The following is a 23,065-nucleotide window of genomic DNA, read 5'->3' as shown; positions in this document are numbered from 1 at the left end:
CACAGTCTCTCTCACAAACACACACACACACACGCACACACACACACATAAAGAACCCAGATAGATAGAGAGACACTAGATGGGTCAGATAGAGCTATTCCTTTCAGAAACCTCAAGATCAATAAATAGTACATCCAATAAATTAACAGCTTGTAAACAAATGCATTTATACGATAACCTCACAAATAAACAAAAACAAAATGTGTCAATTGATATTTTATCTTCGTCTAGATATCACTTCCTGTAAGCACATTGGTTTCATCCGTTTGATGGCATTTTATCGTGATCATAAGTTACAAGTTATGAGCACTGGTTTGACTTAATGCTACTGGACTGTTGCCATAGTGACGGTAATGTCATGCTACATGGCATTGACACAATAATACGAGGAAACTTTGAAGAGCTTTCCCTGATAGATCAAAAGCAACAAGACGTTCCTGCTGAATTAAATAGAGGTCCTTCGGTGTCAGCCTTTCAGGACTAGTTAACATCCGGCTCTTTTGTATAGGGATGGGAACTGGTAAGATTCTACTGATAGCAATGCCATCAATAATTCTGCTTATCAGTGCAATTCTTTATCGATTCCCTTATTGATTTCTGTGTGAAAAAGGGAGGCCTTCACAGGTTTTTAGCATCAACGCAAGTGTTATATTATCTGAGTCTGAACAAGGTGTCGAAACAGAGTAGAAATAAAGGCATTCACTTGACTCAAGCTAGTTTTAGTCAAGGACTGTTTAAAATAATGGAGGTAAATGTGGTGACATCACCCATTGGTTTGTGGACTGCCTTAAGTCTGGCAGTTTGGCCGTTGCCATCTTGTTTTTGTGAAGCCAGAGGGTGGAGCTGTGGAGGAATGAGGGGTGGATCAGACTGAGAAGCCAAGGACACTATCAGCAGACAGCCTGTCACTCAAAGCAGCCACGCCCTTGATCATGCGTAACTTTAAGCCTTGATAAAGTATAAACAGTTGAGCTAAAGAAAAATTTACAATTGTCATGAATGTTGAAATTATCTTTAGAGACCAAAACGGTTTTTAACACCTGGCTGCAAACATGTTTATTTCTGCTGTTAAGTCAGGTGTTTTAACACAGGGGTCTATGGGGATTGACTTAGTTTAGAGCCAGCCTCAAGTGGCCATTTGAGGAACTGCAGTTTTTTGGCACTTCTGTTTTCGCTTCGTATTTCAGCCCTTGAGGATGCTGCTTGCTGCTAACAGAAAGAAAGTGTCCCCACCTTTCTATGTTTAGTTTTCACCCAGGACAGTCCATGAAGTAAAACATCAATCAACATTTTGGAAGGCCAATGAGCTCTGTCATGTATCTTTGCAGACCAAAATGGCCTCTTGTGATCAGTCCGGACTTCACACATGACAGTAGCGTAATAAGTGTTGTATTTTACTTTTTTATAAAATGGAAATGATTTTTATTTTATTTTATCTCATAGTTAGGGTGGCTGCTTGGTTTTAGTTTTAGTTTATTTAACAGGGGCCATGCGCAACACAACTATTGAGCCAGAATTAGCCACATCGCTAATTATCATCTGCAGACCCTGGGCAGGAAAATATTAAGGACAACGCTCCGCTGTTTAAGTGCTTTCTTTTTCAAAGAGGAAATTTACCAAGCCTCCCTGCATGGCGCTAATGTTATTATAACAGAGGATATTTACCCTCTGTAATGGACGTGCAGCTCAGTTTGGAAGCAGTGGCACTCATGTAGCATCAAATGCATGGCATTCTGGAAATTTAAGACCATCTTGTGTGCAAGGATGTTCCAGCATATTGCTAGAACTTGAAATGATCATTTTACTGACGTTACAAGCAGCACTGTTGTCATCTCTTTTTTAAATGAAGCCACACTTTGGACCTCGTTGTTGCAAGTTTCCAGCAGCGTGGACGCACAAGTTTGACATCACTGTTTTGCAATGTGCAAGAAAAACATGCCGGTATCAATAAAAGGAACGAGCTCGGAGGAATACGATTCCAATCTGAAACCAGTTCTTGATTCCCATCCCTACTTTTATATTCACCAGTTAAGCAATTAGTTTATGCTTCAGGTGTCAACATCAAAGCAAAACTGTGACTTTAAAACAAACTAAAAAAAAGGCTTTAAGTTGTACATTTAACCATATGCATAGTCATCAATACAGAATCTAGAGAATAACTAATAAATATATGACACAAAGCAACATTAGAATCAACATATCACTTCCACCAATACTACCACTATCATTAATATCAATGATTATGATGAGCAAACATGGTAGATAAATACAAAAGCTGAGGTACGAGGTGAAGACCGGCCACCAGACCTACAGGCTTTACAGTAGCGTTTATGAATTACATACAACTGGGATTTTCTCACTGCATTAAATTGAAGGTCAGATAGTGTTTGAACAAGAGCTGAGCATAGTTTTGTGAGGTGTTTACTCCGACACATGCTGGCCCTGCGAGGTTTTGGACGAGTGGAGAGATTAGCTACAGATTGCTGTTGTCTGATATTATGTTCTATGACTGCGTGGGATGTATAGATAGATATTTTCCGGCATTCATTCAAAGCATTCATGGCACGTAACATACAGTGTTTAAGGTATGAGGCTAAATCTAATAATGTTATGAATATGATGTCAAGACAATGGCAATACATGAAGCACACAGGAGGAAAGATATCGGTTTCCATACTTAAAACAAACACTTTTTTTTTTTGGATGTATGACAACCACTTAATGTGTGAGTAAAGTTGCAGATGTAAAGAGTTTTAATCATCCTCAATGTGACCACAGTATGAAGCTGCTGCTTGTGTTTTACTATCTGCTTTCTCTTGTTCATCTATCTTTCTATCTATCTTGGTAATATCAATCTCAATTTATATACCTATATATAGATTTTTTTATGTATATTTATACAGTCAAATATAGTAGCAGAAACATGTCAAACACACATGAACCAGGCGATAAGGTGAGAGGTCAATAGGGGTGAAAGGTCAATAGAACACAGATCTACACAGCTACAGGTCACTACATTACTATGCGGTATGCAACAGGAGCTACAGCCCCACTACTCTCACATGCTTTCTCCCCTCGACAACCTGCGAGCCGCGACTCTCCACGGCTGACAGCTAGAGATGTCAGCTCGGCTGCTACCAGGCTGTCGCCTCCTCACAACAGGCAGCCGCTGATCTGAAAAGCACCAGAATTCGCAAGTGGTCGACCGCGCGGAAATTCCCCTGTGATCATTTTCAGATCAGCAGCTGACAAGGGAGGCAGAAATTGGGGAAAAGGATGTTTAAAAGGGATACTTCACTCTGAGATCAAAGGTCTTCCAGTATGAAACGGTCCAAATTTGACTTCATTATTTCACACCATCTGCTGCATTCCTGCTGCTAACATCCATTAGTTTAATGCTACCAAACTGGATGGATTGTGATGGGGAGAAAAACTCCCATATGTTCATGAAGGGAGAGGGCTGCAGACTGCTCCTGATGCACGTAAAGCAGAACAGATGGTGTTATGCAGTCAACTCAAACTTGAACAGAGCGAGCGTGAAATATCCCTTCTTAGAGTAGTGGAGCCTCACCATAACCTCTCAACACTCGCCTAAAATATATATATTTGTTTTGATTTTTTTAAATTATTATTATTGATTGAGTGCAGCAGTTATGGTGCCGAAGTCACATGATGAGGGAGGTGTAGCCAATAGGTACCAGCCCCTCTTTGTCTCCCTGACGACAGCGAATCCAGTCCTGATCGACTCCCCCCAACACCACCAGTTCCTCCCCTTTGCAGAAGCTGAGCTCCGAGCCCGTTCCAGAGTGGTCACACAGCGTTCGTACTGACCTGAGGACAGACAGCAGAGATCTCCTCAGCCCTAAATGGTCTACACATACACCAACCACAAACAATAACGTCATCGCCAACATGCGATGTAGCCGAATCCTGGGTGAGTCACAATGCAGGCATCGCTTGTGAGTCACCAATTATAGCCTTTCAAAGGCAAAAAAAGATAACAGAAGCGTCTCTGGTGTCTCCTACGCCCACTGCTGAAGTCAAGTCGTTTTTAAAAGGAAAAAACACACAACTAGACATCCTGGGGAGGGAAAGCTGGTTGCATTAGCTCATATTTAAAGGTCCAGTGTGTAGGATTTAGGGACATATACAGGCAGGAATAATATATACTATGATAAGTATGTTTTCTTTAGCGTATAATCACCTGAAAATAAGAACAATTGTGTTTTCATTACCTTAGAATGAGCCGTTTATATCTACATAGGCAGCAGGTCCATGACCAAGGAGTCCACCATGTTGCACCGCCACGTTTCTACAGAAGCCCTGAACAGCCAACCCAATCACTGGCTCTAGGTAAGGCCATTGGTGTTTTCACATTGGCAACCATAGTCAGCAGCCCCTCAGCAATGAGCAGCATTGGAAAATGTGTTGACATAAAACTGATTTATTCAGTGTTTTTACAGGTTTTAATCAACAGGAACAGACCTCTGCAGATAATTCGGCTCCCAGTAAAAACCTCCTGAACAATAAACACTGAAGGAATTCTAACCGGGAGTTCTCGCTTGGCACATGGGAGAAGTTTCAGCTGGTTGTAACCTGCAATCCTCACCACTAGATGCCACTAAATCCTACACACTATTCCTTTATATGCTTTTATTTCTACCCCAAATTGATTTTCTTTTAATGCCACACCCAGGCCATGGATGAAGATATGCTTTTTTCCCTTTTTCTTAAAATTATAGTTTCTATTGTTTGAAATTTGCAAACTAAAACATTGTTTTCCCATCATGCCAATCAATTTCTATTTCAAAATGCCTAACATTTATTTATTTAGTGTTTATTTGTATAGGGACAAGTGTGTGGCCTACAGTACCATAAAACAATGCCACACACTACAGCATTTATAGCCTAAGCTAATTTGCAATGCTCGTCCCTAGACAGGCCTTTAAAATATATAAAACTCAATAAAAAATACACAAGAGACAGAACAAAACACAAACTCAACAATAATTCTGTATATAAAGAAAAAAAAACTCAACAAGACAAAACACAACTGGCCCTTGGGTCTAATTAACCCATCTGCAGTTATAATTCCCGTATTGATTTATTATTTTTCACCTGTGCAATACTGACTTAACTGTACAATAATTGGTGTAATATTCTTTTCATTGTTCTTACACTACTATTGCATGTACATTAAACATATGATGCACATGTATGTATTTCTTAGTTATTTTTCTGTTTCAATATATATAGTGTTGTTCGTTGTAGCATAATACACATATCTTTCTATATTTCGAAAACTTTCCTTTCTCGTTTGTATACACTGTAGAGTAATGCAATGTTTTTTGTATTTTTAAATAATTCTTATTTTCATGCTTCTTATTTCTAAAAGTCAGATAAGGACTTCCACATGTTGATCCCCGAACAGAAGGAGCCTTTTGTCCAGTGAGGATTAACATGAGGGATCCTAACAGGTGCTCCACGTGTTACTGAGTCTGAAAATGTACTCTAACTGTATTTAAATTACAGTGAAGATTAGATGTGTCAATACAGACATTAGGATGTGATCTTGCAAATGTGTGAATGAATTTGTGAGCCAAACCCCTAAGCTGTGGTCATATTAAAGGATGAGTTATTTTTAAAGTCAGTAAAAGTAAAATCTGGCATTAGTGAAGGGAAGAGATTTACGTATCCCTCCCCACCCAATTTCATCGTGCCTCGGCCGACAAAATGCATAAATTCATAACCATCCCTATCATGTCATGTCTGTTGTACCTGAGTGGTCTGGGTTTGTCCTTCATCTCCAGTGTATCGGTGTCTTTCTCTGACTTTGGCTCACTCTCTCCCTGGGGCTCCGGGGCCCTCCTTATTACCGGGGTGGAGTTGCTGCTCACCATTCGGGTCAGTGCGGTGACACCCGGAGCCAGCCACTGAGAGGGACGCCTGCAGAGACGGACACAAAGAGGACGAGGGGAATGGATAAACAGAGAAAGGGAGTGGGACAGGTGGGCAGAGAGGAATCACAGAATGTTACGGTTCATGTGGTTTAACCATGCAGGGAACGATGTGAAGTCCAACAATGGCTTTAGGGTTTCTTAAAGACGTATTTCACCACAGGAAAGATGGTCTTTTTTTCAAATCAGGCTGTCTATGCAGTAGAAAGACACAAATACTTTTGAAATTGGTGGAAACGGGCTTGATATTCACTTTTGGTTAAGAGGTACAGTAGATGCACTATGCTGCACAGCGACATAATGCAAATGGCCGCCGGCTAGTAACAAACAATCTCGTATTATAGTTAAACACTAAGCTGAAATATATTTCTGAAAACATTTGAGGCGAGAAATTGGCAATGCAGTAACAGAATCTTGATTCATACTGGATCAGCACTTCACTGGCTAACCTTGTTGGTGGTGTGTGACCTGGTGGGCTGTTGGGGCTTTTCGAGGCTCCGAAGAGCCGCCCCAGACCCCAGGGAACCTGAGCACCACCGCTGACTGGAGCAAAATCACTCCCTGCTTGGGCCTGGAGGTCCGGCAGATCTGTCCTCATCTCCTCCTTCTTCAGGCTCAGCTCAGCCAGGTTCTGACTAAGTCTGCCTCCCCAGCGCATCATAGCCCCCCATCCCTGCTGGATCACCTGTGAATTTAAAAAAAAAAAAAAAAAAGTCAGCCCTTCAGGATCACACAAAACAAATTTGACTAGAAACACTGAACGACCACACAGATGTGAGCACCTGTCCTGCCTGCTGAGCGAGGCTGTCCTCCTCAACATCAGGAGGAGGCAAGTCTCCGATTTCCTTCTCCTGCACCCACAGCAGCTGAGGACTTGTCTGCCCGAGTGTGACCGAAGCCTTTACGGGTGCAGCGCTGCTGTGTGTCGACTCCCCTGATCCTACGTTCTTTGGATTACCCAGTGGTGATGTTTTCTCTTTGGCTGCCCGATGTTCTCGGCTTCCAAAGTCCACCTCTGATAGGCTTTCGATGTATCTGCAGCCTGTAAGTTTGGCTTGGGCCCCCTCTGTTGAATGTGGGAATGCAGCATCCTGACAGGGTGGACTGGGGATCTCTGGACTGTGACTGTCGGGCTCTAAGTGGTGGTGCTGGAAGAGCAGGTCAAGGTTGAAGGTCAGCAGGCTGAGAGGCTGCAACACGAGGAGCAGCTCCTCGAACAGAGGCTGGCAGGTGGTCAGGGACAGACGCATAAAGGAGGTGGGACGGTAATATGTCTCCAGCACATCTGAGAGGAAGAGAGAGTACAGTTAGAGTACGTGCATGCGTGCCCACAAGAAGGAGATGGAAGTGATGGAAACTTACCACTGCAAGACTGAAGGTGAGACAGCCAGAAATCAAGGAGCTTGGTGCTAGAAGAAAAAATAGAGAGGAGAGGAAAACTGAGGATACAAAGTGCAAGTGTTCTAATAAAGTGAGAGTAAAAAAACGATTTTTTTAACAAGTGATTTGAGCTTGAGGAGACCAGAGAGGATTAGGAGCCAGTACTCACTTCAGTAAGCCAAGGAGGAAAGAGTTGAACCTGTGTTTGCTCTGTCTGAGCTGCGGCAGCTCTCCAACACGATCTTGTAGGTTGAACAATGCTTGAGTTTTAGGACCTTGAAAAATGGATTAAGAGGAAGAGCAGAAAATATACATATATATATATATAAAGAGGAGGAGAGGAAGGGATCAACAGAGGAACATACAGGGTGAGCAAAAAATTGCAGTAAAACTTGGCACTCATATACCAATCAATACTTGCATCCTGTTGTTCCTTTAATTCAGCACTTTAGACACTAAAATCAACACGTATTGACTGATGTGTGGGAAAATACGAGACAGACAAAGTCCCAGGCTTATTATTATCAATCAGGGGGGGGAAAAAATGAATATCCAAGTCTATAAATGCTAATTTTCAGACAATCCTCGGTGTGCTACCTGGCCTAGTTGAGGCTTGGACCAGACCCCAGGCGGAATTTGGCCTCCTGCCTGCAATCAGGTCACTCTGGTGGGGTTTCAAGCCGTCGGTCAGCAAGCTGTGCAGGGCAGGGCAGAGGCACTGCAGCACCAGACGGCCCAGAGATGGATTTATGGTGCTGTCTCCTGATAAGGCCTGAGGACGGGGAGAGGAGAGGAAGGGAGAGGAGGACGATGTGCAGTGATAGGGAGGGACAGGGGAATAGAACAGAAAGGATGACTCAAGAGAGAGGGAGGAAGGGAAAATGGGGCACATAAATGGAGGTCGGAGAGAAACGGGCGACAAGGGTCGGTGTGATGTGATGAGAGATGATTTGGGGGGTTGGAGTTAGTTTACAAAGAAATTCTTACGACTACAAGATTGGGTTATCTGTTCTAGTATATTCTAGTACCTTGTTAACTGAGAGAGACTGAGGAGAGACACAACAAAATATGTAGAGTCAGAACACAGAGGAAGGGAGGGAAAGCATTTTTCAGAGATGAACAATTCATTTAAAACAACATGAGATTTTTTTCAGGATTTTTCTGGATAGTAAAAGGAAGAAGACAAAATTCAAAATCCCACTGGTAAATTCAGCCACGACTAACCTTCTGAACTACAGTCCTGGAAGAGCTGAACTGGGCCAAGATGGCTTCCACTGCCACACTGACCGCACTGACAAGAGCTGCAGGGAAGAACAACAGTGTTCAGTTCAACTGTGAGAGCTACAGACATCAGGGTCAGAAATACACAGCCAGACAGCTGAACACTAGGGGTGTTTATCACACGCTTCATCACGATAAGATATTTTGTCGAGTCTTTGGACAGAGATAAGATATTTGCAGATATCACAAAGTCTGCCACAATATGATTTTGATTCAATTCAGGGACCTGCAGTCAATTTGAGACATCATTTTTGTCTTTTTATTGGCTGTTAACCATTGTCTGCTTAGTGCTAGGCCACCAGCCAGCCCCTCTGGGATATTTTCATAATTTGTGATAGCAGCAATTATCGCAAATGAATCCCTACCAATCCCTGTGAATTCTGCTTGACCTTGAAATTTTGTCAAATGGCTGCAAGTTTAACTACAAATATGAGCAATAATCATCCTGTGAGTTTCACCTATCATAGCAGTCCCCCTGCATAACAGCACCAAACGCACTTCCTTGTTTCTAGTTGTGAAGACGCACATTTACCAGCAAGAAACTTTTACCAAAACTACAGGATTTTAAACCAACACAATCTGTGTTGGGGTGTGATTTCTGACTCTGAGCTCTGTTTTATTCCACATATTAAAAACATAACAAAGGCAGGTTTCTACCACCTTAAGAATATAGCCAGAGTCCGCCCGTTTCTCTCTCAGGCCAGCACGGAGGTGCTGATGCATGCTTTTATCTCCTGTAGGTTAGATTATTGTAATGCCCTGCTCTCTGGTCTTCCCATAAAGAGTATCTCAAATCTACAATTATTACAGAATTCAGCTGCACGAGTGCTGACGAGGACCAGAGGGCGGGAGCACATTACACCAGTTTTAAAATTGCTGCATTGGCTCCCTGTGCGCTTCAGGATCGATTTTAAGGTTCTTTTATTAGTTTTTAAATGTCTTAACGGTCTTGGGCCTTCTTATTTATCTGACCTGCTTTTACCATATCAACCCTCGCGGACCCTGAGGTCCTCCGGCACCGGCCTTTTAACCATTGAATTATTATGGCCCCCGATTGTGGAACAGCCTGCCGGTGAACCTCAGAGCTGCAGAGACTGTTGATGTTTTTAAAAAGAGGCTCAAGACTCATCATTTTAATCAGGCTTTTAACTGATCTCTTTATTTATCTATTTTAAATTCCTCTTATAACCAATTTATCCGTCTATTATCTATTTTTTATTTATTTTTTATATTCTTACCCTTCCTCTTTTTACGTTCTTATCTCATTTAACCTTTATCTTTTGTTATTTTAGTTAGCCTATAGGTTTGATGCATTTTATGTCTCTGTTTTAGATCATTCTTACCTAGCTACTAACTCAATTTTATGAGCTAAATAGCTTTTTGTTGGGTGGAAGGGTTGGGTTTTCTCTTTTCTTTTTGTTTTCTGTTTTGGATCTTTGTTGTTTTTAACTTCTGTGAGGCACTTTGTGTTACTGTTGTATGAAAAGTGCCATATAAATAAAGTTGATTTGATTTGATTTGAAGTATCACTGCTAAAGACAGTGCAAGGCAGTTTCCTGATGTTCAGCATGAAAGCGGGGATAAACTGTTTTGCACTGTGTACATCACTGTGGTGGAGCAAAAATGACACTGACAGACAAACACTTTTTCAACGTCACCGAAAACACACAAGAAGAATGCTGAACGTGTTGACAACAGGCAAAACAAATTACCATGACAGATGCTGTTACATTCAGATCTATTGTAGGTGCTAACAGAATCAGAGTGAGTTAGATTCAATATGCATGATCAGTGGTAATGTTGGTGTAGTGTAAATCACAAACTAAGAACAGTGGGGTTTTTCTAAACTCAAAACAAGTTGCCTTTGATTTTTATTGAATTATAAAAAAAAAAGGCTCAAAACTCTTTTGGCAATTTTCTGCAATTTTTTTTTTCTGCACTTCAATCCTACGATTTCACTGCAGAAAAAGGCCTAAAAAAACTGTAATATGCATAATATTTTTTTAGAAACCCTGCAGTGAAATCAGGCATTTTAAGCCACAACAATCGTAGAAAAAAACAGCTTGCTAGCATTGTTTGGATGTTTAGGAAGGAAGTGTGCTGGACTGAAATGGTGACACAGACATGTCATGGCAATTTAACAATAAAGGCGTGTCTTTAATGTGCAGGATTAAGGGGGATATACTGGCAGAAATGGAATTTATTATAATAAATATATTTTCTTTAGCGTATAATCACCTGAAAATAACGATCAGGTTTTCGGTGCCTTAGAATGAGCCATTTATATCTACATAGGGAGCACCATTTTGCACCACCATGTTTCTACAGTAGCCCAGAACAGACAAACCAAACACTGATTCTAGGTAGGGCCACCCATGTTTTTTGTGTAGGACATTGCAGTCGGACCCTTCACGATGAGCAGCGTCACAGAAAGACTGATTTGTAATGTAAAGCTGATTTGTTCACTGTTTTCACCTGCTTTAATCACCCGGTCTGTTTCTTTTGGAGAGGAAGAGACCTCTGCAGATAATCTGGCTCCCGGTAAATACCACCTGAACAATGAACACTGAAAGGATTCTAACTGGGAGAAGTTTCAGCGGGTTGAAATCTGCAATGCTCACCACTATGTGCCACTAAATACCCCTAAATCCTACACATTGTTTTTTTTTAAGATGACAATCTGTATTGATGTTTTCACTTTGCATTGATAATACTGGATTATTGATCATTTACCGATCGACACCCCCAGTGAACACACACAGCTGAGACACACACCTTTTTTTTCTTGCAGGCACAGAGAGGACAGGCCCAGACCTCTCATTGGATGCTTCACATCTTCGCCCATCCAGGACGTCTCTGTCCTCTGTACAGAGCCAGCAAATGAGACACTGCGAACAGCTGACAGCGACAGGGAAAGAGCTATTACTTACAATAGTGGTCTTAAAAAACAACAACAAAAAAAACAAATTCAACAGAAGCAAAATGAATCACCACGGACAGAAATACCATAACTAAAATATTAGTGTTATTAGTAGGAGCAATTAAGCAATGAGAAGCACTGGAGTAGGCAGATAGAAGCAGATGGTACTACTGACATCAAACAGTGTGTGAGGAGGGCATCCTGTAAATATCTGTTTACTGTGGTGAGCGTTCAACATCTGGGTCTGTGAGGACAACTTTCTGTATGCATCAGGGATAAACAGGATCCCATGCATTAATCTAGACTCACACTCAAACACACACTCATACAAACTTAAGCATACACAGGAGAAACTGCAGAGCTGGGGGGGGGGTGAGAAACAGTTGTAAAAGCTACCACATCAGCCAGGTCAGATACAATTACACACATGTGCTAAGGGCAGGTGTTGTGTCCAGTGTGATGTTCACATAAAAGGATTTATATAACCTGGTTATATAAATACACACATTCATTTAATGAACAGGATGCAGTGGACCTTAATTACTCTGAAACTGCCCTACATGTGCACACAAGATAAAAAATGCTAAATAAAAATTATTTACACAAAACATCATCGACAAGCTACTTGGCTTGTGCCTGGCATGAAATGCATGTGTCCATTTCAACACACCGTGCAAAAACAACATGGAGACAGACCAGACGAGGCCGACACAAAGACAGACAGACAGACAGGAAGACGAAGAGAAAGAGAGTGATGAGACTGACTCTGGCCACCTTCTGACAGGAACAGCTGTCACCCCTCTGAAGGCCCTTTGCAGATTTGAAAGGACAGTGTAGATAAGACGTATCAGATGACCTGCAGAGAGCCGTCGTCTGATACATAAAACAGCTATGGTTACCCCGTTCTTTCAAACCTGCAGATCCCACGGGTTATAAAAAAGTGACAGAAGTGTGACGGCCACCATATCCAGGGCAGAGCACAAAACGACAGAAAGAGACAGTACGACAGACAGACATGCAAGCCAGATGTCAGACAAAGAGGGAGAGTAAGGAGAGAGAAGAGAGAGAGAAATCTTACTCGCCACGCGTGACTGCGGAGGAGCCTGGTAGAGTTTTGGGGGTAGGGGGGGCGCCCTGGGCGGTATAGGAGGGTAGAGGTTTGGATAGTAGAGGGGAGCAGCAAGGGCAGGCAAGGTGTGAGAGCGGGGGAAAAGCGGGGAGCTGAGGGAGGAGCCTGCGGCGCCTGGAGGGGGCGCTCCAGAGCGCTGGGGAGGGGAGAGGGCTCCGATAGGGGAGAGGCGAGGAGGGGCACCCCTGTGCAGCGGGCAGTTTTTAGGGTGGTACAGGTAATATGTGGGGAGAGGGGGAAGCTCTTTATATGTCCTGGCCTTGTTGCTGTTGTGGTCTGCGTGTGAGTGCTTCTCTGAGTACAGTGAATTCTTCGCACTGTTTGAACATGTCATCATGACATCTATGTTCTTATACGGGGTGGTGCAGCCTGGAGCCTCTGTGGGGCCACTAACAGGTGACTTGGTGTGTGTCTCTGAGTCGCTGCAGTAGAGGGAATCAAAATTACAGATAGAGTCAGATGCAAAGTGTGTGTTATAGTTATTCCCAAAATCACAAGGAGAGTCTACACCAAAATCAGCCAGGGATTCATAGTTAAAGCCGGAGCTTATCTCAGTGCTGGAATCATCTCTGTGGATAGAAGCTGAGCTGGCAGCAGGTGCCCACTGTGTGCTACATCGTCCGTCTGTGGACTCCCTGCCTACATGGCTGTGGGGTCTGGGATCTGCAACGGGCTGGGAGTTACAGTAGCCTGGGCGGTAGGGAGGAGGGAGAGCAGCGTGGAGGAAGTAGGGTTGGGAGGGCTGGGCGAGGGACAGTGGGGGGGAGGAAACTACTTGTTGGAGAGGTGCCACAAAAGTTGCAGGGGTCAGGACGGAGAGGGCAGGCGCACAAGCAAAGCGATATGAGGGAGCGAAGCGGAGTCATGGACAAACAATGGAAACAACAGAATGGGATGGAGAGGTGAAGAAAACAAGGATTAAAGCAAAAACATGTGGCAGAGAGATGGGAAGGAGAGAGAGATGCAGAAAATGTTAGTGTCTGTCGAGAGAGAAAAATGCACATTCATGAGTGTATTCCAGCAGAAATCATCATCATGTAACATCATGCAGTAATGCAGTATTTAAACAGTTGATTGACAGTTCCACACTGACAGTGCATGGGAGTCAATGGAGTTGAGTTATGAAGAGCAATAACCACAGTCTGTCATTTAGGAGGGTTTGACACAACAGGAAATTATACCGCGGCTGTAAAAGAATAACTGGTGAGCAGTCACACAGCTGCACAGTCCAAATACTCAACCTGTCAATCAAGCACTCATTCACCAGTGACACCATAATTAAAATGCCACCATCAATCGCAAAGATTCATCATATTTCAGCGTGGGTTTTCTTCACGGCATCTGGTTTCACTTTCATTTCATGCCTGTATTAAGAGATATGAACACTGAGTGCAACACAACACAGTGTGCTTTTGAACTTTACTGCATTGCGTGCCATCATCACCTCTGGATCACCTTCTCTTTCCTCTCTGCCTTTAGTTTTCTAGCCCTCTCCAGCTCCCATCCCCACCCCCCCCTCCCCTCTCCAGCGGTACAGCATACAGTGTAATGCTGAGTCAGTCAACAGACAGCAGAGTTCTGTCCGTTCCTGCTCAATCACCGTGTCTGCCTCTGTTTTAGAGTCACAGACTGTGGCAACAACAGTTTCCAGTATTACACTCAGTTACCTGTGACAGACTGCTACGCTACAGGCTATAAAATGAGCTAGAAAGCAACCATACCTTAGTAAGACTTGAGCTGTCTTTGAACTGTAACCAACACATGATACTTCCTATTTTTCTGGCACAAGCTCACATTGATTGGTCCATGTGCTAAGACCCGCCCCTTAGCCTCTTAAAGGTGTACACACCTATTTCTGGATTGTTGCATTGGTTTGAAGGGGGGCACTTCTGCAGCATATAACTCATTAGCAAGGGCGTAGGTTTTGTTTTAACAATGGTGGGGGTGGTGGGGGGGGGGGGCAAAGAAAAAGAAATGGGAGTGTCTGAGCATCAGACCTTTAAAGGTATACTATGCAGCTACTGTTTGTGAGCATGTTCACCAGCAAATGTGAAGGTAAAAGCCAACCCCAGATTCACTCTTGCATATATTTGCCTTTTTTTGGTGCTGTGTTTCTGACATGCCTTATGCTGGTGTCTGGTTGCTACCTTTTTATAAAGCCCCGACCTCACCTGAGCCCTATGGGGGTACACGCCCGCCCACAAAACATCATCACCTCAGAAAATGAGAAGAAAATAAGAAAATACAGGCAGAGGGCAGAGTCTCTGCAGAAAAATGCACCACCACAGACTCCAGTGGGTCATAAGTGATGATTGAGAGGGATAACTTCGATGTTTAGACAAATCCTGCATAGTATATCTTTAATTTCCGCATTCTGGTGTATTTCTATACCCCAATTTAAGCCTTTTCTCCATCAATTTATAGTGTAAATATCTTACATTTTGTCCTCTGCTACTTTCATGTTTTTATTGAGGGAGGAGGGACAAATGCACACGTTCTAAATATTGGAATCTACGCCTAAGCTCACAGTAATTCAGTGACTTTTATAGTAAAAAAAATTAAAGGTTAAATTATGGAATAATGCCCAATTAATTATACAATCAGAGAGCTAGTTTTACCAATAAAATCAGAGGCCGCCTGGCGGAAAATCCGAGTGATTAAACCCTTTGAAAGCTGCACAAATTGGCTTGATTTCTTTCAAAAACATGGAATGAAAGCAACGAGCAACGAAAGCAGAAATGACCTGAAAAATTTGTGAGAAATCAGTAAAAAAAAAAGAAATAAAAAGAAAAAAAAAGAAAATTCGTTTTAAAAAAAGAAAGTTAGAAACATTCAAACAAGGAAATAACTTAGAAAAAGTGCTTTAAAATTATTTTAAAAAATTCTGTAACATAATTTTAAAATGTAATAATATTTATTATAAATACATGTTTGCCAGAGCTTTTTTCTTTTTCCTTAGTCTTTTTTTATTTAAATAATTCTCTGAATCAATTAATCTTTTTGCAATTTGTTGGACATTTCTTACCAAGATGCTCATTGCCTTTTTTCCCATATTTTTTTTTTTAAAAAATAGCACCAATTTGCTCGGGGTTCAAAGGTTTAAGTACTTGCGAAATGTGTCTGAAAGCAGCACAAGAAAAGTGATGTCGCTCCAGGTTTCAGGGGGTTAAATCCAACATAAAACCCTGTGACAATCTCACCCTTACTGTCTATGTAGCCTGCTGCAGCACTAATATGAGATAAGTAACTTGATCTTAGCTAGCTGTGCCACTCTAGGGAGCGAGGGTGGGGGGAGCGGAAAGACAGCATAGACAGCAGGAGAAAAGCATATAAACATCCCAAGTTGATGGGATTTAACACCAGTAAAGAGGCAGAAGAGGAGGAACAGAAAAAGATTTTAGGATGAACAGATAGAAAGAAAAGAGAAGTTAAAGGTGGAAAGAAGGTAGATTAAGATGGTGAGCTCAGTGGGCACTCCATTATCCCCCTCCCGTTGGCCTGAAGAGTGGATGAATAATTGAATAAGGCAGTGATGACATCACACTTTGATAACCAGTGCAGGAAAGACTGGCTGGAAAGTTTCCAACCTCCTCTTTCTCCTCATATTACCTTCACTCCCCTCACTGTCTTTATCCCTCCATCTCTCACTCTTGCTCATGTTCTCTCTGCAGCTTCCACTGTCTTGTTCGTCTGCAATCACCCTCTGCTTATCCCTCGTCATCATTTATCCATCATATCACGCATCATGTCTCTCTCCGTGACTCATGCTCGTCCTCCATCTCTTCGCTCGCTATCCATATATATCATTTCCATAAATGAGTCAACCCTTGGTTTTCTGTTTGTCTCTATTGTATCGTCCAAGGGTGTTATTTGTGCATCACTGAGACGGTGAACTGTTTGTCTCCATTTCCTTCTCTCCACAATCTGCCCAGCCCAGATTTGTTGTGTCGTCCAAATTACACTGAGCTACTTTGAAGTGTTTATTTTCTCCCACACACTAAATACGCGCTCACACACACAGACCCCTTCCCTACAGTATGTCATTAAACTTAACTGCCTCTATTATCATTAGCATCATCATAATAAATCATACTCACCTGAAGTTCTTGTTTCAAAAGTCCTTTCTCCATCGGCTCGTCCTCTCACCTCCACCTCCACCTCTTCCTCCTCTTCCTCTTTCCCTTCCTTTTCCTCCCTCTTGATTTCTTCACCCTCCCACTCTCTGCCCATGGTCCACAGGCTGCTGTCACTGACCGAACAGCCAATCTTCTGTGATGGGCACAGCTCCGGTTGTCTCCCCTCCTCGTCAGCTCTCTGGAGCATTTCCTTCAGAGCAGCCATTGAGGTGAGGGCTGGGGGCGGCTGCATGAAGAAGGCCTGAGCCTGAGAGGTGTACTCCCATTGGTTGCCGTCGCCGCCTTGCTTCTCTCTTCTCCACCTCAGGTTGTACAGTATATCTGGATCTGGGGTGATAACTGTGGGGTCAGGGTCTGGGTCGGTGATCACCTTTGTCTGGGGCGAGGCGTTCTTGTTGCGGTAGCGCAGCTCTTTAAAAGTCGTGACCTTTGGAGCTGACCCCGGAGTTGACCCTGATGAGCTGGACTTCTTTTGAGTTTCCACATGAGATTTTCTCATTGCCAGCGGTGGAGGCTGCGGTGGGTTATCACAGTCAGGTGTGAATGCTATGAGCCAATCAAATCGCTCAGGCTGTGCAGAGTTAGCCTGGAGAGTGCTGACTTTGTGGGGGGGCACAGATGGGGGGATTGGTGGTAAGGGGCGAGGCGGGGGAGGAGGAGGGGGAGGGGAATCTGGTACCTCGGAGGGATACCGGAAAGACTCAAAGCTCATATTCTTTGCTTTAGTTTCATGTGTATTGCTAAAACCAGTGCTGTAGTAAGGGTCGGAGGTCAGACCGCTGTTCCTCTTCCTTCTCCTCGCCATCTCAGTGAACGAGGTGGTTCTCTGTGTGCTGTCTTCTTTCTTTTTGCCCTCTTCAGCAATATCTGCTCTACAATCTCCATCCAACTTGCCTTTACTGCTCCATCCGTCAAACTCCTTCTCCTCCCTCTCTTTTAGTCTGAACTCATGTGGCTCCACAGACCTGGACGAGGTGACATGATCTCCATCTCCCTCGTCCTCCAACCCTCCAACACAAACACCGAGCTCTGGGCTGAGTTTGAGGAGCTCAGCTTGGGTCAATCCAGCGAGCATCAACAGCTTCCGAATCTCTACATCTAAAGCATGGAATGACGGGGGAGGAGGCAGGGCAGGTGGAGGTGGTATGGCAGGTGGAGTTGAGGAGGAGATTGAAATAACTGGCGGAGGAGGCAGAGGTGGAGGACGTGTGGTGGGAGGAGGAAGGGAAAGGGGGGTCTTTTCCTGTTCGGCGGCTTGAAGAGCAGCGAGCCGCTGGGCCTCCTTCCTGGCAAGGTGGCGCTTCCGAGGGGGAGGGATGGGAGGAGTTGGGGTGGGGATAGCTGGGGGTGGAGAAGGGGTGGTGTAAAGGGTGAGGTAAGGGACTGGTTTAGAGGTGGGGAGAGGAGGAATAGAGGGTGGAGATGGAGGTAGGGGTTTCTCACATCTAAAAGTGGTGAATGTTGGGGATGTGGAGTTTGGGGAGAAGGTAGACAGTGTAGGAGAGGTGGAGACGGCCATGGAGGTGGTCTCCCTGCTGATATTGATGTAGGTGTGGAGGTCAGAGCTGACGCTGGCGTGACGCGCTGGAGGTTTGGGGGGTCTAGGTGGCGGCTCAACAGGAGAAGGGGTGAGGGAATCTGGAGCGAGAGGATCCTCGCAGTCTGAAGGAGCCGTGAGGTCGACCCCTGCATCTGAGAACTCCTGAGAGTCTCCCATCGCTCCTCTGCCGCTTTTATACAACTTCCATGGAATGTCGATGTTGCCCATTTCGTCCATGACATCAGAGAGATCCTGCTCTTCCAGATCTCCAAGATCAAATCCTTTCTCATGGAGTCTGGCTATGTAGGCCAGTTTGACCTCCCTGTTCACCTTCTCCAAGCGATCCAGGTGATCGAGCCGATCCCTCAGAACATCCCAGTGCTGTTCCCCCTCCAGATCCCAACGAGCCACTTGAATCACCTGGCTGAAGCGCTCCATTTTCCCAAACTCCCCAACCGATTCTAGGAAGTCAAGCAAACCAAGTTTTGTGACCTCAGAATCACCTTTGACTCCCAAATAGTCAGGAGAAGGGGAGTCCAGGGCGGAGGGGTAGCCCTCATCTGGGGAGCAAGGTGGAATCGGGGAATGCGATGTTAAGACGAAGGGATTGCGGCTAAGAGGGAGGGATGGGGGCGAACGCGCAGGAGGCTGGCATTCAGGGGCTTGTGGGAGAGAGCATTCTTTGGGGGACAGAGCGACAGATAGATTGTCTTGGTCGTGGGAAGAGCAGATGGAGGCGGATTGATCTGCACAGTCAGACTCCAGATCAGAGCAGGAGCTGATGGAAGTGGAGGATGAGGAGGTAGAAGAGGAGAGCGAGAACTCCAGGAGGGAGGGGGGACAGTCACAGCATGAGGGGACCAGGGTGTCATCATCATCGTCTTCGTCATCATCATTGTCAGCCTCCTCTTCATCATCATCAATGTCAATATCCCCACTGCTCTCTTCCTCGTCGTCTTCGTCCTCTACTTTTACATTTTTCTTGTTGTCTAGATCAGCACTTTTGTCTGCATTCTTGCCTTCATTTTCCAGACTGGCAGCAGGACGGGCGGAGGCCTCCAGCTGGGCCTTTGCTTGGGAGGGAGGCTGAGGCTGCTCCTTGGCCCCTTTCCCATCCTGCCTCTGGGGCAACGGGGCCGGAGGAGGCGGTAGCTGCAGTTGCTGTCTGATAGAGATGGTGTTGTTGTTGTTGTGGTTATGATTAAACATACTGTTGTTGTCCTGCGGGGAGCGGCCATCGCAGCACAGACACGGGAGGCTCGGCTCGTTGCAGTTTGGGTCAAGAGGGAGAACAGAGGGAAGCGGAGGTGGAGCGGCTGCTGGTGCGATTTTGGTTGCAGCTGATGCACGAGCACTTTTGGGTTTGGGCTTAGCAGATTTGGAGATGGTGGGACCCTGTTTTTGTGAGCCAAACCTGGACTGACTTACTGGCGCTCGGGGTTGCACGCCCACCCTGGTCCTGGTGGGTGCAGCGGGGCCTTTAGTAGCCCGGCGTGGGGAGGACGTGGTGATTGTGTTCATGTTTTTATCCTCCCTCTGGAAACCAGGGCCATGAGACTTTGGTCCAGCTACCGTATTGGCCCGCCTGTTGGCGTCAAAGCGCCGCGGCTTTGGGGGCTGAGAGGAGCAGCTAGAGGACTGCATTGTGGGAATGAGGCTTTTTAGGATGCTCTGATATTTCTGTTGCTATAGAAACAAGTGTTGTAAAGGCAGGACAGATCCAAACTATGACGCGCCGTGACGGTCACATCTTGGCTTGACTCCCAAGATCCTGTAACATCAAAGGAGACACACAGTGAATAAGGACTACAAGCAACATTCTGCTCCGCAAAGACCGTTTTCTCGCTTCCACACATGTTTTCCTGTTAGGCTAAGTCTTTGAAGTTAAACCCATCATCTGGACTATTCATTAAAACTCAATTGCTTTTGGGCTTTCTGCTTTATAATTATCACAGCCCGAGTTCTGGGAGAACACAGCAGTGATATGAACAGTCCTGTTAAAAAAAGCATATTATCAAGCATCACCACTTCAGGAGAATAATTCAAGCTGAATTAGTGAATTCATAAAATTGACTCATTATTGATAATTGCAAAATGTCAAATATATTAACAGACTCCAGCCTCTCACGTGTGAAGATTTGCTTGTTTTTATTGTCTTTAACAATAGCAAACTGAATATCTTTGGGTTTTTGACTGACTGTTGGCCAGACATTTGAAGATGACACCTTGAGAAACTGTGATGGTCATGTTTAACTTTTTTTCTGACATCAAGGGTGTAGGTTTTCTGTCAACACGGGGGGGCGACGACACATACTGGGGGGGAATTTTGAGCATCAAACACTTAATTTCCTGCATTCTGGTGAATTTTTATGCACCGATTTGCACCTTTTCTGCATCAATTTATGATGGAAATGTCTTTAATTTAGTCAAAATACAAGTCCTCTGCTACCCCCCTGAAATCTACATCTATGTTTGACATCTTAGAGAAATGCTCAATTGATTAATCTAGAAAATAATCAGCAGATCAGCTGATAATGATAAAAAAAATAGCTAGTTGCAGCCCATCTTTTGTTGAACAATACAGTATTTTTTTTGGGAAACGCTGAGCTGCCTTTTTTTGGTTGAACCAATACTTGAAGACGTACATAACAGGAGGTTTTCTGCAAGGTGTCTCTCATCTCCTGTATCAGTTCCTTGGTTTTTTTAGATGCTTTCTATTCAAATTCAAACACACACCCACACACATATCACACAAATGATCCCCATGGTAATAATTGTCAGCTAATTTATATCTTAATAACTGTCAGTCATCATCGTCAGTCATGTTCGGCTTCACTGAGCACTGATATTCATGAGTTTACAGTAGCCAAGCTCTCTCCATCTGTGCCAGTCCATCCTCACAAGCAGGCAGGAAGATTTAGATCAAAAGAACTGCCATTATATTACAAAAAAAAACACAAAAAAACACTGTACCTAGAGCAACGACTCAACATCTAACTGGAGCATGAAATAATCAGGCAGCAGCACTGAGCAACGCCGAGTCTGCCTTTTTAAAGCCCATTTTCCGAAGGCAATTGCTCATATATTCCTGCACAGTGTCCTTCACATCACTGAGGAATATAAATCACCCAGCTGCTTGCTTACACTGGGCCTTCGTTGGAATGACCAATAAAGCCAACAGAGCCTTGGAGTAAGACAACAGAAAGCAGCATATCATCAGATGTAATTTAACCCATCCTGTGCAGTCTTTACCCTGCATTTATTGATCCCACAGAGCTGATGGAGACAGGGAGGATGGAGGAGGAGGAGGAGGAGAGGGAGGAGGGGGTACCTCCAGCCGCATCGCCCTGATATACAGGCCCATCCGCCCCTATTATAACTCACATATTACACATATTTACACCCCAGTTTAACCCGATTATAAATAAAACATATAACCTGCAGACTATTTAATAAACATAACTGTTAAAAGCGTGATTGCATGTTTCTTCATCTACGCAGGCTCCGTGCGGGAATAGGAGGTTTTGCGTACCCGACGGGACCCTGCAGCTTCAACTGAGAACAGATTTATAAAAAACAGACATATAAAATAAGATAATAAATCAGGGCTCGACTCACGATCAGATTCCTGTAAAGATGGATGAAGGTCTCCATCTCGTCGGGCTCTTTCACATCCCAGTCCGTGTGAATGTGAATCTCTGTCCCCGACGTTAACAGCCTCAGCATCTGTCTTCTCGCGAGCATCCAACAAACCATCCCCCCCCCCCCCCCCCCCAACCCGACCAAACCACACCCCTTACACGCCTTATCATCACATCCAGTTCATCTTGAGTCATTTTCAACTTCACCTCCTTCAGAGAATTAGTTTTGAGAGAAGAGACTCATTTCCCCTAATTCCTCTTAAACCATCCTATCTGCAGCTGATCCATGGATTTAGTCTGTCTCCAAGGGAATTAATTAATAAGCTACAAACCTCACGTGCTTCTAGTACTGATTATTGCTATGAATTAATCAGGCGACTATATTCTTAATGTATCTTTTAATTCTTTACAATTGTACGCAATGTCGCCATCATGGATGGATTACTGAACAGGCCTATAGGGTACAGGCCTAAGGGCCCCAGGTGTCTGGGAGCCCCTGGCCTTCACCTGCAAAATGTCACACAAATTCGCATGTACCAGTCCGGAAGGTACACAGAAGACAACAAAGAATTGCAAAGGAACTGCAAAGAGACAAAATAACTACAAAAATGGGGAAAAACAAACACAAAGAGACACAAAATGGCAACAAAAAGACAAAAAAAAAATGCCTAAAAAAACTCACAAAAATTACCTCAAAGACAAAAACTAACTACAAAAAGAAGGGGCAAAACAAACACAGACACTAAATGACAACAAAATTACCTAAAAACTTCCCACAAAATACCTCAAAGAGACACAAAATAACTACATGATGGGACAAAACAACCAAAAAGAGTGACAAAATAACTTCAAAAAGGAAAAAGAGACACAAAATGACCTCAAAGGAACACAAAATGACCACAAAAGGGGGCAAAACAACAAAAAGAGACACAAAATAAGCACAGAGACAAAGTAATAAAACAAGAAAACAACAAAGAGATGCAAAGGAACTGCAAAGAGACACAAAATAACAACAAAAAAGGGCAAAACTAACACAAAGAGACAGAAAATGACCAAACAAGACACAAGATTACCTAAAAAA

General features: G+C 43.9%; 1 protein-coding gene across 5 annotated transcripts; it reads right to left on the bottom strand.

Moving 5' to 3' along the window:
- Positions 1-1,419: 1,419 nt before the first annotated feature.
- rusc1 (RUN and SH3 domain containing 1) lies at positions 1,420-22,096 on the bottom strand. 5 transcript variants are annotated; one of them, XM_033640233.2, is made up of 13 exons: positions 21,962-22,096; positions 16,765-20,114; positions 12,617-13,438; positions 11,394-11,516; positions 8,562-8,638; positions 8,366-8,383; positions 7,935-8,109; positions 7,507-7,612; positions 7,320-7,366; positions 6,740-7,242; positions 6,407-6,642; positions 5,779-5,946; positions 1,420-3,831 (listed from the first exon to the last, which is right to left on the bottom strand). In XM_033640233.2, exons 2-13 carry the CDS (start codon positions 19,985-19,987, stop codon positions 3,666-3,668), a joined length of 5,664 nt encoding a protein of 1,887 aa, XP_033496124.2. In that variant the 5' UTR covers positions 19,988-20,114; positions 21,962-22,096; the 3' UTR covers positions 1,420-3,665. The 5 variants fall into 5 exon arrangements, with proteins under 5 accessions (XP_033496124.2, XP_078027703.1, XP_033496126.2 ...); XM_078171577.1 differs by lacking the exon at positions 8,366-8,383; XM_033640235.2 differs by lacking the exon at positions 12,617-13,438.
- Positions 22,097-23,065: the final 969 nt, after the last annotated feature.

The sequence above is a fragment of the Epinephelus lanceolatus genome, chromosome 10 (genome assembly GCF_041903045.1).
Source record: "Epinephelus lanceolatus isolate andai-2023 chromosome 10, ASM4190304v1, whole genome shotgun sequence".
Classification (NCBI taxonomy): domain Eukaryota; kingdom Metazoa; phylum Chordata; class Actinopteri; order Perciformes; family Serranidae; genus Epinephelus; species Epinephelus lanceolatus.
Note: the sequence above shows the minus strand (reverse complement) of the source record. Positions and strands in the feature narration are given on the sequence as shown.